General features: G+C 38.6%; 1 protein-coding gene across 8 annotated transcripts in view; it reads right to left on the reverse strand.

Annotated features, from left to right (window-relative positions):
- UBR3 (ubiquitin protein ligase E3 component n-recognin 3) overlaps positions 1-17,415 on the reverse strand; it is a 279,870-nt gene that overhangs the window by 208,831 nt on the left and 53,624 nt on the right. For 6 of the 8 annotated variants that reach the window (XM_033231172.1, XM_033231176.1, XM_033231175.1 and 3 more), the window contains exons 3-5: positions 15,325-15,483; positions 13,980-14,123; positions 13,033-13,082 (exon numbers count right to left, since the gene is read on the reverse strand). In XM_033231172.1, coding sequence (XP_033087063.1) covers positions 13,033-13,082; positions 13,980-14,123; positions 15,325-15,483 — 353 coding nt within the window. The remainder of the gene's footprint in view (positions 1-13,032; positions 13,083-13,979; positions 14,124-15,324; positions 15,484-17,415) is intronic. The other 2 variants (XM_033231180.1, XM_033231173.1) reach the window with 1 other exon arrangement.

Genomic DNA, 17,415 nt, shown 5'->3' on the forward strand with positions numbered 1-17,415 from the left:
TACAGACATTTCTGCTCAATGGGATATATACATATATATATCCTAGGAAAATCTCACACTAAAAATAACACGGCTTATGGGGGAAAAAAAAGGGTAAGGGGCGGACACTCACAACCTATTCAAGTTTGTAACCAGAGAAGTAACAAAAGCAGTAACTGGTGCCTGGGAAGATCATTCGCAGGCCCAGGCAAACATCTTGTGGTGGTTTCAGGCTATATGAGAGCATGTTAACACTGTACAACAGAGTAAGAAAGCCAGCCAGCTATGACAATGCAGAGGGAAGAGGAGCAAAGGGAGCCTGCCTCTGGTAAAACCAAGGTAAAAGTAGCAGTGAACCTCTTGAGAAGGAAGCCCTGGGTATAGGTGCTCTTTCTAATTTTCTTAGTATAGTGCCGAAAAGGCTCCTGCCGTCTTTGCAGCAGAGCTCAGTTTTTTACTCTCCAGCTAAAGGTTATGATTCTACCCCACTATCCCAGCTCTCCTAAACCAAGGATGTTACATATGAATCAACAACTTCCACATTATACTGATATATTTTCCCTGTTTTCCAAACACATATGAACCAACCAATATTATAAAGAGGTGTGGTAGTATTTGGCAGATAGTCAGTTGTGCTAACAATGGTGTTGGTGGCAGGTGAGAATTATATTATAAGTTCCAAAATACTCTTCTCAATTAGCATCCATCAAATTCCTAAAGCAGAAAAGTAGCCTCAGCTTCATGCTGGAGCTCTATACACTGGTGCAGCGTCCTTGGCCTAAATGTAATAGCCTTAACTTAGGTTTCTGTGAAGTGCAGCATCAATCCTCAGGGCCATTCTCTGGGGTTTTCCAGAGCTACCACTTAGCTCAGTCATTCAGCATTTACTGGGCACTTCAGTATGTCTTCTCTGTTAATCTCTACCTTTGCCAGGCCTCTCTGGCCATCCACCTGGCAACAGAACTGACAGTCAAACTACAATCTCCGCCTCCTCTGCCACTCTCAGCTTGCTGCTGGAGAAATTAATGAGAAAGAAATATGAAGCCTTAAAAGACAGAAAACAGACACAGGAATGTAAAAGCATACTACAGGGCTCAGAGGGTTCAGAAATTTAAGATTTCAGCTAATAGCCATTTATGAAACTTGTTCTCTAAGACCTGAGAGAAAAAGCAAACTTGGAAAAACATGTTATGTCCCAGATGAGGATTATTTCATAATTTCAAATATAAACTTCCTATGAAAAGAGCATCCTTGATCAAGTGATAGTCATGGCAATATGAAGTTTTGTAAGCTTCCTGACCTTACATACTTAAAGGACAAGTAGAATTAGACAAGCAAAGGAGGGCAAAGTCATGCCAAGAAAAGAATACAGCATAAGCAAAGGCAAAAGACAAAAGTCTGAAAACATGGACCACTGAGTTGGCCTTAACATCATGTTAGATATCAAATACAGCTAGGAAGGGAGATTATCTGCATCTGAGCTGGTGGGAAAATGGGTACTCTTATATACCAATGGGGAGAATATAGAGTAGTAAAATTTCCCTGAATGGCAATTAGGTAATCTTTGGAACAGAAATTCCAGTTCTAAGAATTTAACCCAAAGAAATAATCAGACAAGTGAATTGGGACTATATGCATATTTATTCATCACAATGTTATTTATAATGGCAAAAAAAAAAAAAAAAGGTCTTTGGTTTCCAATAGAAGATGATTAGGTAAATAAATAAAAGCACACCTGTACCATATAAAGAAAAACAATGCTGGAGCTCTATATTCATTGTGACAAGATGTTCAAAAACTATTATTATAAATGAGAAAAGCATGCTATTTAAAATAGCATATGCAGTATGAAATTACTTAAGTATTGATAATATTCACAAATAAAATCTGTTAGTATACTCTTTCTTATAGATGTTCAAAACTGTCATTAATGAGAAAAGCAAGTAATACAGGAGTATATACAGCATGAAACCATTAAAATATAACATACATAAAATCTGTTAGAATGTCAGACATTATAAAGTCGTAATACAGGACTGTGCGCAGTGGCTCACGCCTGTAATCCCAGCACTTTGGGAGGCTAAGGCGGGCAGATCACCTGAGGTCCGGAGTTTGAGACCAGCCTGACCAATATGGAGAAACCCCATCTCTACTAAAAATATAAAATTAGCTGGGTGTGGTGGCACATGCCTGTAATCCCAGCTACTCGGGAGGCTGAGGCAGGAGAATAGCTTGAACCCAGGAGGGGTAAGTTGCAGTGAGCTGAGATCGTGCCATTGCACTCCAGCCTGGGCAACAAGAGTGAAACTCTGTCTCAAAAAAAAAAAAGAGAGAAAGAAAAAGAAAAAATTTTAAAAATAAAGAATGTCAGATGTTTACAGTTAGTCACCACTAAGTGATAGAGATTTAGGTAATATCTTTTTGTTAATATTTATTTTCTATTTATTCAACAATAAATATGGATTGCAGTTTTAAGTTAATAAACATCTTTTTAAAATACAAGTCTGATTTCCAATACTACTTGCTCCAACAGTAAGAGATTACTATATTATCAGTTATAAGTTCTATATTTTTATTTTTAGAAAGTACAATACTCTGGCCGGGCGCGGTGGCTCAAGCCTGTAATCCCAGCACTTTGGGAGGCCGAGACGGGCGAATCACGAGGTCAGGAGATCGAGACCATCCTGGCTAACGCGGTGAAACCCCGTCTCTACTAAAAATACAAAAAACTAGCCGGGCGATGTGGCGGGCGCCTGTAGTCCCAGCTACTCGGGAGGCTGAGGCAGGAGAATGGCGTGAACCCGGGAGGCGGAGCTTGCAGTGAGCTGAGATCCGCCCACTGTACTCCAGCCTGGGTGACAGAGCGAGACTCCGTCTCAAAAAAAAAAAAGAAAGAAAGAAAGTACAATACTATTAACAAACAGAAATAACCCCCAACAGTGGGGCATTCAGGCATTAAGGAAAATGAAAACAAAACAGTTATCATAAACACAATTTCCCATTCCTCCAAATTCATGGAGCTGAGGTTCATTTGTACCTGAGGAAGCAGTACAGGACCCTAAGAGAAGATGACGGTCCAACTGACGAGAGGAAATAAATCAAATACAATCTCAAACCAGACAGCATTTGTACAGTCCTCAGGAACTTTTCAGACCTTAAATAGTCCCTGAGCAGGGAAGTTGGCACTATTGCTACATGTGTTTCAGGCACAAAATATGGACACAGGTCCAAATTGTTTTGGAAAAGAAACAAGAAGACATGAGACAAGAAAATCCAAGAAAAACAGATTCAAACTCCCAATCTGCTAAATCTACAGATGATTTCTCAACCTAAATTAACCTTTCTTTTTTTGATGGATTTTCTAGACAGATGAAAAAAATGTTAGCTTCATAAAAAGAAGTCAGGTAAATTCAAAGCTGGTTACAACAATACTCAAAGAATATTAACACAGACTACACAGGGCTAGAAGGAATATTTAATATGTCACCTTATAAAAATGAAAGCCAAAGATCTTAAAAGACTAGAATAAGATGAAACTTGAAGACTTATGTAAGCCTCTATAATCAGACTGCTTTAAATCAGCTTCACAAGAATAACGCTAGAAAGGAGTTCTAACATGTCAGCTGTAAGCTGGGGCCCAGGGGGAAATGCTGGGCATTTTGTTTGACCTCTGTGGCTCCTGCCAAAAATTTAGGATAGCTGCTAAAAAAAATTTAAAAAAGCTTTGGACCTTAATGAAGACATAGTATGCTTATCAAAAGATGTCCCATCACTGGCACTGAATCGGGACATAGATTTTTAAAAAAAATGAATTTACTAGATAGTGATAAGAAAGAACTATGCACAACAGAGAATATTTAATAGTAAATATTTAAAACTGTCATATGGAAATAAAAATCTTTCTAGAGGGCAAAACAAGAAATATGCGAAAGTTACAATATTTAACACAATACTGAGAAGATTTTAATAATTAAAGCTATCAAGCGAATAAGTTGCTTCATAAACTAGGTAAGCTCCCTACGATTGGAAGTGTTTATGGAGAGGCCTACCAACTGTGAGCAATGTTGTAAAATCAATTCCTGCACTAGAAAAGGAATACATTAAATATTTCTAAGGCCTTTCCCACCAACAGTTTATGTGATTCCCTGCCCTACCCTCACCATAACGTAATTGATGATACCAAATTAAATTTAAACCTTATGCCTCCAAAAGTAAAATTAACTTTTTTTCTTTTTTATTATTTTTTATTTTTTTGAGACAGAGTCTTGATCTGTCGCCCAGGCTGGAGTGCAGTAGCCCGACCTCGGCTCACTGCAACCTCCGCCTCCCAGATTCAAGCGATTCTCCTGCCTCAGCCTCCCAAGTTGCTGGGACTACAAGTGCGTGCCATCACACGGGGCTAATTTTTGTATTTTTAGTAGAGACGGGGTTTCACCATATTGGCCAGGCTGATCTCAAACTCCTGACCTAGTGATCCGCCTGCCTCGGCCTCTCAAAGTTCTGGAATTACAGGCATGAGCCACCATGCCCGGCCTTTTTTCTTTTACCTATTCACCTATGAAAAGTATCTCTGGGCCGGGCGCGGTGGCTCAAGCCTGTAATTCCAGCACTTTGGGAAGCCGAGACGGGCGGATCACGAGGTCAGGAGATCGAGACCATCCTGGCTAATACGGTGAAACCCTGTCTTTACTTAAAAATACAAAAAACTAGCCGGGCGCGGTGGCGGGCGCCTGTAGTCCCAGCTACTCGGGAGGCTGAGGCAAGAGAATGGCGTAAACCCGGGAGGCGGAGCTTGCAGTGAGCTGAGATCGGGCCACTGCACTCCAGCCTGGGTGGCAGAGCAAGACTCCGTCTCAAAAAAAAAAAAAGAAAAGAAAAAAGAAAAGTATCTCTGATTTTTTATTTCAATTGTCCTACTTTTGCTATTATTTTTGGAAAGCTGTCGTTCACTTGGATTGTGTCTTGAATAAAGACAAGAATATTCAAAGTATATCTACACAGTAACTTATTTTATTTTGCAAAGTGATTATTTCTCAATTATGTAACAGTATGCAGGAAAAAAGATAAAAGTAAACAAGCAAAATTTATAAACACTGATCATCTTTGGATGGGAGGGCTAAATGTAAACATTTTCTTTTCAGGTTTTTTTGGCTTATTTTTTTTGAGACAGGGTCTCCTTCTGTCACCCAGGCTGGAGTGCAGTGGCACAATGTTAAGTTTACTGCAAGCTCCGCCTCCCAGGTTCAATTGATTCTCCTGCCTCAGCCTCCCGAGTAGCTAGGATTACAGGCATGCGCCACCATGCCTGGCTAATTTTATATTTTTAGTAGAAATGGGGTTTCTCCATGTTAGGTTGGTCTCGAACTCTCAACCTCAGGTGATCCGCCCGCCTCAGCCTCCCAAAGTGCTGGGATCACAGGCATGAGCTACCTCGCCCAGCCAAAACATCTTTTAATTGTTACAATTCCTACTCTATAGTAGTAATTAAAATGTTATTGTCCACTTATTCTCATGCTATCTTCCTTTATATATAATATCTTAAATTACAAGAATAAAATTATGTAAAGGATTTGCTTAATAATCCCATGAGCCTATAAGGTAATGTGTAGAAATTCTAATCCTGAAGCCACATCTAGCTCTTCATTATATTCCAAATATAAATACTAAAGCATATATGTCATTTGTACCTACAGTTCCAAATAAAACGCAACATGACATTAAAAGCCTTAATGAATATTTAAATGGCATAAAATAGTTATTTATTCAAGAACATCTATATCTAAGTACTCTCCCTCTATCATCCTATTTCCATCTATCTTATCCCTTCATCTATTTTCACCTTAATCTATTCTATTCTATATTAATTCTTGTATTTTGACCATTTTAATATATGTTTAAAAATACTTTAAGAACAAAAGTAAAAGCAAATTTTAATAATAATCATATTCATTTTTAAAGGGGTTGATGGGAATTTTTATCTTTCTCTCCAAATAAATCACACAAACTCAATTAACATTGCTTTTGCTTATGATGCCTAGCCATCAGCTGAATTTTTATTCCATGTAGGCCATGAGTCCTAATAAAATAATGTTTTCCATTAATGAAAAACAAACCAGATTAAAACAGGACACACAACCCAAAAAAGAGACTAGCGAAAGAGTCACAGTAGTTTTATAGCCTCATTAGTAATTAAATTCAAAAATATATTTTGTTCTTTAACCTACAATGAATACTAGTAAAATTTCAGTATATTTTCTTTTCCTTTACAAAGTTAAAAGTCAACTCTCAGCCGGGCACAGTGGCTCACGCCTATAATACCAGCACTTTGGGAGGCCAGGGCGGATCATGAGGTCAGGAGATCGAGACCATCCTGGCTAACACGGTGAAACCCCGTCTCTACTAATGATACAAAAAATTAGCCGGGCATGGTGGCGGGCGCCTGTAGTTAGGAGGCTGAGCCGGGAGAATGGCCTGAACCTGGGAGGCGGAGCTTGTAGTAAGAGATCGCGCCACTGCACTCCAGCCTGGGCGACAGCGCAAGACACCGTCTCAAACAAAAAAGTCAACTCTCCAAAATACCTTACAGGCTGAGCACAGTGGCTCACACCTCTAATCCCAGTACTTTGGGAGGCCAAGGTGGGTGAATCACCTGAGGTCAGGAGTTCAAGACCAGCCTGGCTAACACGGCAAAACCCCATTTCTACTAAAAATACAAAAATTATCTGGGTGTGGTGGCATGCACCTGTAGTCCCAGCTACTAGGGACGCTGAGACAGGAGAATCGCTCGAACACGGGAAGCAGAGGTTCAGTGAGCCAAGATCACACCACTTCACTCCAGCCTGGGAGACAGAGTAAGACTCTGTCTCGAAATAAAATTAAAATAAAATAAAATAAAACAAAATACCTTACAATGTAAATATAAGCTTTTCTTCTCTTGATGTACAATAGTAACTCTTATACTTAAAGAAAGCTTTGATTTTCATTAAAACTCTGTAATAGCCATTACTAGCTAAAATGACATGACTTTACCAGTTGTAGTTTTTCCCAAGAGATAGTGCCACTAAAATAGATAGAAAATTTATAAGACATTATTGGTACATTATTTAGCTATTATCACTACCCACTATTGGATTATCAACTGAATCCAGGGAAAAGAATGGCTAATGTCATATCCTGGTTGTGGAAGTTTTAAAACATGTTTACAAATTCTTTGACATTCTTCCCATCAAGAGGTGGGATCTATATCACCTCCCACTGAATCTGGACATATTTTAGCAACTCTTTTATAACTAAAAAGGATGAAGTGACACCATGTAACTTCCAAGACTAGCTCTGAAAAGGCTCTACAGCTTCTACTCTTGGGCTGTTGGCCTGGGAGAAGTCAGTCACTGTGTAAGATGTCCAACTTGAGACCACCATGCTGAAGAAACCACATGTTATCATACTGATCAACAACCAGCTGAGCATCAACTATCAGCCCTGTGAGTTAGCCATCTTAGATCTACATCTCATTGTGAAGCCCTCAGATGACTATGGCTGCAGCCAACAACTAACTGCAACCACATATGATAACCTAAGTGAGAACTGCCCAGATGCCATTCTCACGTTCCTATGTCATAAAATTGTGAGCAAAATAAAATGGTAATTTTAAGACATAAAGCTTTGGGCAAATTTGCTGCATAGCAATAGTAATGACAATCATGGTTTATCCACTTAATAGAAAGAACACTTACACCAGCAGATGGAAGAACTAGTGCTCAATTTCAACTCCACCACTAACTAGATGGCATTTACTAGCCTGAGTGAATCAGTTAATTCTATGGAATTCAGTTTTCTCATCTGTAAATAAGACAAGATGAATTATATGGTCCCTTTTAGCTCAAGCATTCATAATTTTTATAACCCTTGAACTGCTTGACACTAATTTTCATTTTGTTTTTGTTTATCACATGACTTATCTATCTTTTTTTTTTTTCTGAGACGGAGTCTCGCTCTGTCATCCAGGCTGAAGAGCAGTGGTGCGATCTCAGCTCTGAAACCTCTGCCTCCCAGGTTTCAAGGGGTTATCCTGTCTCAGCGTCCTGAGTAGCTGGGATGACATACATGTGCCAGCAAGCCCAGCTAATTTTTGTATTTTCAGTAGAGATGGGATTACCGCACCCAGCCGACTTTTCTAACTCAAGACTTGACAATAAGTTTAAAACCATAAAGCAAAACCTTTATATATATACACATATATGTATATATGTGTGTGTGCGTGTGTGTGTGTGTGTGTGTGTGTGTATTTGCCAGACTTGGTGGTGCACACCTGTAGTCCCAGCTACTCAGGAGGCTGAGGTAAAAGGATTGCTTGAGCCCAGGAGGTGGAGGCTGCAGTGAGCCATGATGGTACCACTGCACTCTAGCCTGAGAGACAGAGCAAGACCCTATCTCAAAAAAAAAAAAAAAAAAAATACAGTAGATACTTTGGCTAAACAACTCTACTTCAAATTCTTAAGTTTTCAAATGCCTAAATGACCCCATTTTTATCCCTTTGGAAAATGTGATCAATATATAAACTATAAAAAGTTTAGCTTTCTGGGGCAGTGCACGGTGGCTCACGCCTGTAATCCCAGCACTTTGGGAGGTCGAAGTGAGCAGATCACCTGAGGTCAGGAGTTCAAGACCAACCTGACCAACATGGAGAAACCCCATCTCCACCAAAAATACAAAACTAGCCAGGCGTGGTTGTGCACGCCTGTAATCCCAGCTACTCGGGAGGCTGAGGCAGGAGAATCGCAGAGGCAGAGGTTGTGGTGAGCCAAGATCACGCCACTGCACTCCAGCCTAGGCAACTAGAGCGAAACTCCGTCTCAAAAAAAAAAAAAAAAAAATCCTTTTCTATTTATTTATTTACTTAGAGACAGGGTCTCACCATCTTGCCCAGGCTGGTCAAGCAATCCTCCCACCTCAGCATCCCAAAGTGCTGGGATTACAGGCATGAGCCACCATGCCTGGCCAAATATTTTTAGACTACAAAAAAATATAATCAACCTAAATGTCCATCAGTGGTAAACTGGATAAAGAAAATGTGGGCCGGGCGCGGTGGCTCAAGCCTGTAATCCCAGCACTTTGGGAGGCCGAGACGGGCGGATCACGAGGTCAGGAGATCGACACCATCCTGGCTAATACGGCGAAACCCCGTCTCTACTAAAAAATACAAAAAACTAGCCGGGCGACGAGGCGGGCGCCTGTAGTCCCAGCTACTCGGGAGGCTGAGACAGGAGAATGGCGTGAACCCGGGAGGCGGAGCTTGCAGTGAGCTGAGAGCCGGCCACTGCACTCCAGCCTGGGCGGCAGAGCAAGACTCCGTCTCAAAAAAAAAAAAAAGAAAATGTGGTACATACATACCATGGAATACTACATAGCCATAAAAAAGAACAAGATCATGGCCTCTGCAGGAACATGGATGGAGCAGGAGGCCATCATCCTTAGTAAACTAACACAGGAACAGAAAACCAAATACTGCATATTCTCACTTTAAGTGGGAGATAAACTATGAGAAAATATGGACAAAGAGGGCAACAACAGACACTGAGGCCTACTTGAAGATGAAGGTGGGAGGAAAGAGAGGATCAGAAAAAAATAACTGTTGGGTACGAGGCTTAGTACCTGGATGATGAAATATAAATAATCTGTACAACAAACCCTGTGACACAAGTTTACCTATATAACAAAGCTGCACATGTACCTCTGAACCTAAAAGTTGAAAAAGAAAAAAAAAATTTTTTTTTAAATCAACGGCCAGGTACAGTTGCTCATGCCTATAATCCCAGCACTTTGGTAGGCCAACGCAGGTGGATCACCTGAGGTCAGAAGTTCAAGACCAGCCTGACCAACATGGCAAAACTCCGTCTCTACTGAAAATACAAAAATTAGCCAGGCATGGTGGCAGGTGCCTGTAATCCCAGCTACTCAGGAGGCTGAGGCAGGAGAATTGCTTAATACAGGAGGTGGAGGTCGCACTGAGACAAGATCGCACCATTGTACTCCAGCCTGGGCGGCAAGAGTGAAACTCCATCTCAAAAAAAAAAAAAAAAAAAAATCAATAAATGAAAAGTTTAATAAATGTATGATTTAAAGGTCAAAGAGGATGGACACGGTGGCTCCCGCCTATAATCCCAGCACTTTGGGAGGCCCAGGCAGGCAGATCACTTGAGGTCAGGCGTTCAAGACCAGCCCGGCCAACATGGTGAAACCCCATCTCTACTAAAAATACAAAAACAATTAGCCAGGAATGGTAGAGGGCACCTGTATTTCCAGCTACTCAGGAGGCTGAGGCAGGAGAATCACTTGAACCCAGGAGGCAGAGGTTGCAGTGAGCCAAGATCATGCCACTGCACTCCAGCCTGGGCAACGTAGCAAGACTCTATCTCAAAAAAATAAACAAATAAATAAAGGTCAAAGAGTCTAAACTACTTAAATGTATCAAATATACATCACATGCTTTAAAAGTAAATCTTCTCAGCTATAACAAAAACAATGCATTATGAGAGACTAGGGGTTGAAATAAAGTATTTTAAAGTTGTTAATATCAAAAAGTATTTACCATGATATTCACACAGAGGCATGATCATAATTAAGGAACAAATGGTTACATAAAGCATACTATACACAGAAGTTGCTGAAACAGAATCTAAGAGGAATGAACATGGATGAAGCAGGAGGTCATCATCCTTAGCCAACTAATGTAGGAACAGAAAACCAAGTACCATATCTTCTCACTTTAAGTGGGAGATAAATGATGAGAAAATATGGACACAAAGGGAGAAACAACAGACCCCACTGGGGCCTGCTTGAGGATGGAGGTGGGAAACAGAACTGAGGACCTAAAAAGGACAGATTAGAAGCAACAGTAATGAACAAAAAAGTGGCAATATTTCAAATTATCTGATATCATCCTAGAAATTACTTCTAGAAGAGATTCAAAAGCCCCTCAATACACACACGTGCACACACAAACACACACACACACACACAAGGATGTCCTTCTAGCACCCAACCATAAAATACAATGTTGTTGCAATGCAGTTGTGTACAATGGAAGTCTCCATGGGAAATTTAAATGCTAATCTGGAAAGTTTAGGCCAAGATAAAAATCAATGTTACTTCTTTCCTAGACAGAGGAGAAAGCATCTATGTTGAAGATCAACTTTTTATATATCCAGAAATAAAATTCAATTCATGAAAATAAAGTAAAATTGTTGGCAAGCCTGTTGGATACGTAATGCTAGACATGCTACAATAATATGACCATTCTAACCTATCACATAAATATAAACTTAAGACCACAGATTTTTGTTGTTCTAAATCAAGTCAAGATGCTTATTTTAACAAAGTGCTCTGAACAATGACCAAACCATTTCATTACGCAACAGCTGTCTAAAGTTCCTACTGGCTACAGATATAAGACTCCTGCCCAGGTGGCTTTAGCTAAAGAAGTGCCCATTCATTCATCCATTCATATTCAACTCCTAATCCAAGAACTCGCCTTTTAATAAAAGGCCATTTCACCTCCCCACAAAATGCCCTTAAAGCAGAAACAGTTTCAAACTACATGTCTATTATCAATTACTTCCTTCTTTGGCATACGAAGAATTAGCATTCTTACTCCCACCATTCCCCTCCCCTATCTTCAAAATGGTATTATTACAGTTTAGTTAAAATAATAATGTTTACATGTTTTTTGAAAGTCTATTTTAAACATCAGAAAGTTTTTCCCATTTGTCAATATAACAATATGATTCTCAGAAGTTATTTTGTTACAAAACAAAAGCAAAATTTATAAGCTAACCATTTACATAAGTTTTTTTAATGACTCTATTTTATTTCTTTAACACACATACAGTGTTTACAATATGCTGGGCACCAGGGCTCTAAGTGCTTACATATATTAACTCATTCAATCCTCATAATATTCTCATGAAATAAGTACTATTATTATCTCCATTTCACAGATAAGGAAATTTAGACATGACGAAGTTAAGACACTTGCCCAAGGTCACACTACTAATAGGTAAAGGTAAAGGAGCCACAATTCAAACCCAGGCAGTCTAATTCCAGAGTAAAACTCCTACACAGCATAATAAACTGCCTCTCCAATCTGATGAAAATTCTTGAAAATTACCCAAAATGAGACTCCACAAAATGTAACATTTTGTGAAAGCCTCTTTAGAGGGGAAAAACGGTAAAATTTACATTTTATGGTATTAAATCAATTACAAGACTTCCATAACAGAAACCATCCCTTTAAAAGGAGTATATTTGGCTTAGTTCACATTATATTATCAACTCAAAATGAATTTCCAAAAGAAAAAAGGTATATATGTTCAAATGTAATTTTATTTTTTAGATTTTAATAATTAAACGTATTAGAAATATAAAATTTAAATTGTATAAGCAACAAGATTATAAGCAAATATATGTAACAGCAATTCTTCTTATAAATTATGTAATAAAATATAGAAATATAATAATGATTTATTATTCATATTATTAATAAAAACTGTAAAAATTGAAATTTCAAATCGATGGTCTTTTTCCCAGCACATAGTTTAAAAAAAATCCTTGACAAGCAAAATGTAACTTTATTATGAGATTAGAAAAACAGTTTCATTTCATAGTCTTTTAATAAATTATCTTAAACTTAGCAAAATTTTCAAAAATAATTTCATTGTACATATGAAAACTACATGGGTAAATTTGGGGACAGCTTCTGAGGAGAAATCTCTACCTCTTTTTACCACTTTTAAACTGTGAAAAAGAAAAATGAATTATAAACAAGAAGTAAAAATCTAGTTACAGACCTTGTTCTGTTACTAAGTAATTGTGTGATCTAGGCTTCCCAGAAGCCATTCTCGGCTTCAGTGTCCTTGTCTATAGAAATAAAAACTTTAACTACATAATGCTTACAAATCTATACAGTTTTAGAACTATAAAAAAGTAAATTTATAAAAAAGTATTTAAAAAGTATAAAATTATACTTTTAAAAAAGTTTTGAACTTTAAATCTCACCTCATCTGAAGAATCTACTTGTCCCAAAGTTCCTGTTGCACCTACAAAACCTTTGGAGGAGAAGAAAAATAGTTGTCCTTCATAGTTGCTACATATTGCTTTATTTTCGAATTATTCTGAGAAATACAAATATCAAAAAGCCAAGTTTTGTTATGTTAGGACACTTCATTCTAACAATTATCTTAGCAAAGTCCAACATTTATCTTTTTTTTTTTTTTTTTTTTGAGACGGGAGTCTCGCTCTGTCTCCCAGGCTGGAGTGCAGTGGCGCAATCTCACCTCACTGCAATCTCCACTTCTCAGATTCAAGCGATTCTCCTGCCTCAGCTTCCCAAGTAGCTGGGTTTACAGGCGCCTGCCACCATGCCCAGCTAATTTTTGTATTTTAGTAAAGACGGGGTTTCACCATGTTCGCCAGGCTAGTCTCAAAACTCCCGACCTCAGGTGATCCACCCACCTCGGCCTCCCAAACTGCTGGGATTATAGGCATGAGCCTCCGTACCCAGCCTCCAACGTTTATCTTAAATAAATTTGGACCAAATAGGTTGATACTTCAATAGGAATGATCCACTGAAAACTAAGATTCAATACAGTGATTACAAATGGTGTTTCAGAAGGATCTCTTTTTAGTTTTAAACCATAGTTTACTAAAATATTGAGGGAGTAAAGTTCTGGGCTACTCTTCAATAGCAACTGTACATTTTTCATGAGTTAGAACCAGAACCTTAATAAGCTAATCAAATTCCATTTAAGAAAAATGCATTCTCTTCTTTAGTCAATCTATTCTTTTTTGCCTCTGAATTTTTACTACTTGTATTACTTTTCTTAAAAAGAATACTACTGTTTTAGCTCAAAATAATTTTTTTCAATAATGAGTAAAGTTTGAGAGGTTTTTTTGCTTTTAACACAGAAAAGTTACTGCTATTCAAATTAAATATTTAGACAAACCTTGAACTGCCAGAGAACTAGTACCAGCAGATGGCTCCTGCACACCATATACAAGCTTTTCCTCAGGATATGTAAGTCCAGAGCTCTTTAAAGCTATAAGGTACTTTTCATGACTTTTCTTTACACAAGCATTTTCTCCAAGACCTAATGAAAACAAACTTCAAATCAGAAAAAAATATTCCATTCAAAATCTCAGTATGGTCTTTTCATTAACTAATATCTATAAATAGGTGAATATTCTAATGGAGTGGGAGTCCTAGAATGAATAATATAAGATAGCTTCAGATAACATTTTTGTGCTTATGTTTAGCACTAACAATCCTAGAATCCACAGTCAAATAACAAAATCTACAAAGTAGGTGAGCATCTAAAATATCCAAGGGAATGTGGGGCACAAAAATTAATAAGACATGATCCTAGCTTTCAAGGAACCTGAAAATTACAGTAAAGAAAGTCAGAAAGTTAATATGGTAGATAATAATTATGTAGCAGAATTCACATTTGGTTTGACAGTCTGTGCTCTTGTAATATCAAGCATGCAGTTATCCAAAGTAGAGTGCTTGGGAAGGGCGTATGAAATGTTATGTATAACAATATACCATTCAACAATTCCAAGTTTTGGAACTTAAAACTGTGTATTAGAAAATCCTAGGCCATACAACCCAAAAACTTAAAATATCAAAAGTGAAAACACAGACATGATGGTTGTTACTGTTAAAGAAAGGGGATCACTTAGTACCCTTGTGTTTAAAGAAAGAGAGGTAGGGCTGGGCATGGTGGCTCACACCTGTGATCCCAGCACTTTGGGAGGCCGAGGCAGGCAGATCACCCGAGGTCAGGACTCAAGACCAGCCTGGCCAACGTGGTAAAACCCTGTCTCTAAAAAAATACAAAAATTAGCTCAGTGTGATGGCGGGTACCTGTAATCCCAGCTACTCGGGAGGCTGAGGCAAGAGAATCGCTTGAACCCGGGGAGGCAGAGGTTGCAGTGGGCCGAGATCATGCCACTGCACTCCAGCCTGGGCAACAGAGCAAGACTCCGTCTCAAAAAAAAAAAAAAAAAAGAGAGAGAGGTAGAGCATAATTATCTTACGTCACACCAAAAGTTAGGAGACCTGGGTTCTAGTACCAACTCCAGTATAAATTAATAGTGAGGTTTAAACAGGCCATTTCATTTTTCTAGGGCTCAATTTCCTCATCCATAAAACAAGAAGTTCTCTAAATAACTTCCAGCTTTAGCATTCTATGAAAATTCTACAATTTACCTTTAAGTTCTAAAAGACTCAATTTCTTATCATTATAGTAATATATGTAAACTATAAATTTCTTCTAACATTTTACTCACCAGAAGTCAGATCTTTGTAGTTTTGTTGGTTTGTCAAAACCTGAGTAAGAACAGACCGCATTGCTCCTCCCATTTTAGTTAAGTCTTCTAAAAAGGAAATCTGAGGTTCCAAAAGTTGAAGGACCTTGTTAAGGTCCTTTTCTGATGGTCCATCAGCTGCTAAAATAAAAAAAGAAAAAAAAATCAAATAAGGGTAATTTTCTTTAAAATATCTTACTAAAAATAACAGTATTCTTTTTAAATTACAATGGCTTAAATTATAGTATTTTATAATCAAAAAAGTCAATACAAGAACTCTGTTTAGAAAACTGGTATCTGCCCAGCACCTAGCCAAGCAAGGGTAGACTTGTTCAGGAATTCAGTCCTTTGGAAAAAAGTAGATGGAAAAACACAGATGACCTCCTAAGGTATGAAGCACTTAATCTGTATAAGAAGAATCTGAACACAAAAAATTAGCCAAGTGTGGTGGTGCGCACCTGTAGTCCCAGCTACTCAGGAGTCTGAGGCGGGAGAATGGCTTAAGTCTGGAGGTGAAGGTTGCAGTGAACCGAGATCATGCCACTGTACTCCAGCTTGGGCGACAGAGTGATACCCTGTCTCAAAAACAACAACAACAGGCTGGGCGCGGTGGCTCAAGCCTGTAATCCCAGCACTTTGGGAGGCCGAGACGGGCGGATCACGAGGTCAGGAGATCGAGACCATCCTGGCTAATACGGTGAAACCCCGTCTCTACTAAAAAATACAAAAAACTCGCCGGGCGACGAGGCGGGCGCCTGTAGTCCCAGCTACTCGGGAGGCTGAGACAGGAGAATGGTGTGAACCCGGGAGGCGGAGCTTGCAGTGAGCTGAGAGCCGGCCACTGCACTCCAGCCTGGGCGACAGAGCGAGACTCCGTCACAAAAAAAAAAAAAAAAAAAACAACAACAACAACAAAAAGTAGCAGCATTTGATCTGTGGGCCCTATACTTCCACATATATAAATGTCATCATAAGATCATTTCAAAAAAAGATAATATTTAAGAAAAAGTATAGATCACATCCTAAAATAAAACAAGATATAATTCAAATACATTGAGAGTAGTATAAGACTATTAGGACAAAATGGCCGGGAGCGGTGGCTCAAGCCTGTAATCCCAGCACTTTGGGAGGCCAAGACGGGCGGATCACGAGGTCAGGAGATCGAGACCATCCTGGCTAACGCGGTGAAACCCCATCTCTACTAAAAATACAAAAACTAGCCGGGCGAGGTGGCTGGCGCCTGTAGTCCCAGCTACTCGGGAGGCTGAGGCAGGAGAATGGCGTAAACTCGGGAGGCGGAGCTTGCAGTGAGCTGAGATCCGGCCACTGCACTCCAGCCTGGGCGACAGAGCCAGACTCCGTCTCAAAAAAAAAAAAAAAAAAAAGACTATTAGGACAAAATTATGTCAAATTAAACCTGTATAACAAATAACCTATCCCCTATAATATTCCAAAAATACAGATACATGTTAGCTGAAGAACAAAGCAACTAAAATGAAAGATAACTTTTCATAAACGTGAATAACTATTAAAAACAAAAAACAGGCAAATAGAGATGGAAAGAAAGAAAAGAAGCTTGGACAACAACTGAAAAAGAATATTAAAGATGAAAAATATAGAGAGGTTTTACAGAAGCCGAGGTCTAAAAGGAAGGAAATGAATAAAGAGATTTATAGCTTAACCATAATTGTTTTTAAAACAAAAACAAACAAATGAATAAAACCACACCTATAAAAGAGGTAATGGAGAACCTGTGTGCCCAGGAAAGGGGATGTCCATTTCATTCAACATTTATTCAGAATCTCAAAACCTACTTTCTCAGTGTAATGCTAATGTCATATATTACCCAACTTTATATTCTCCACAGTGACTTATATAGTAAGATAGCAGATGTTTAATTACTGTTCGCTCTAGGTTTTCAAGGGCTCTGAAACAAATTCTAATACAGATATAAGGATTATAGGATGAATGAGAAACAGAATTGAAAGAAATTGGGAAACCACAAGATCTCTGAGCTTTCATTACCTTGGATTGGTTATTGCAAGTCTTTTCTTTAATTTCTTTAATTTTAAA

This window comes from Trachypithecus francoisi, unplaced genomic scaffold, assembly GCF_009764315.1.
Source record: "Trachypithecus francoisi isolate TF-2019V2 unplaced genomic scaffold, Tfra_2.0 Lachesis_group13, whole genome shotgun sequence".
NCBI classification, from domain to species: domain Eukaryota; kingdom Metazoa; phylum Chordata; class Mammalia; order Primates; family Cercopithecidae; genus Trachypithecus; species Trachypithecus francoisi.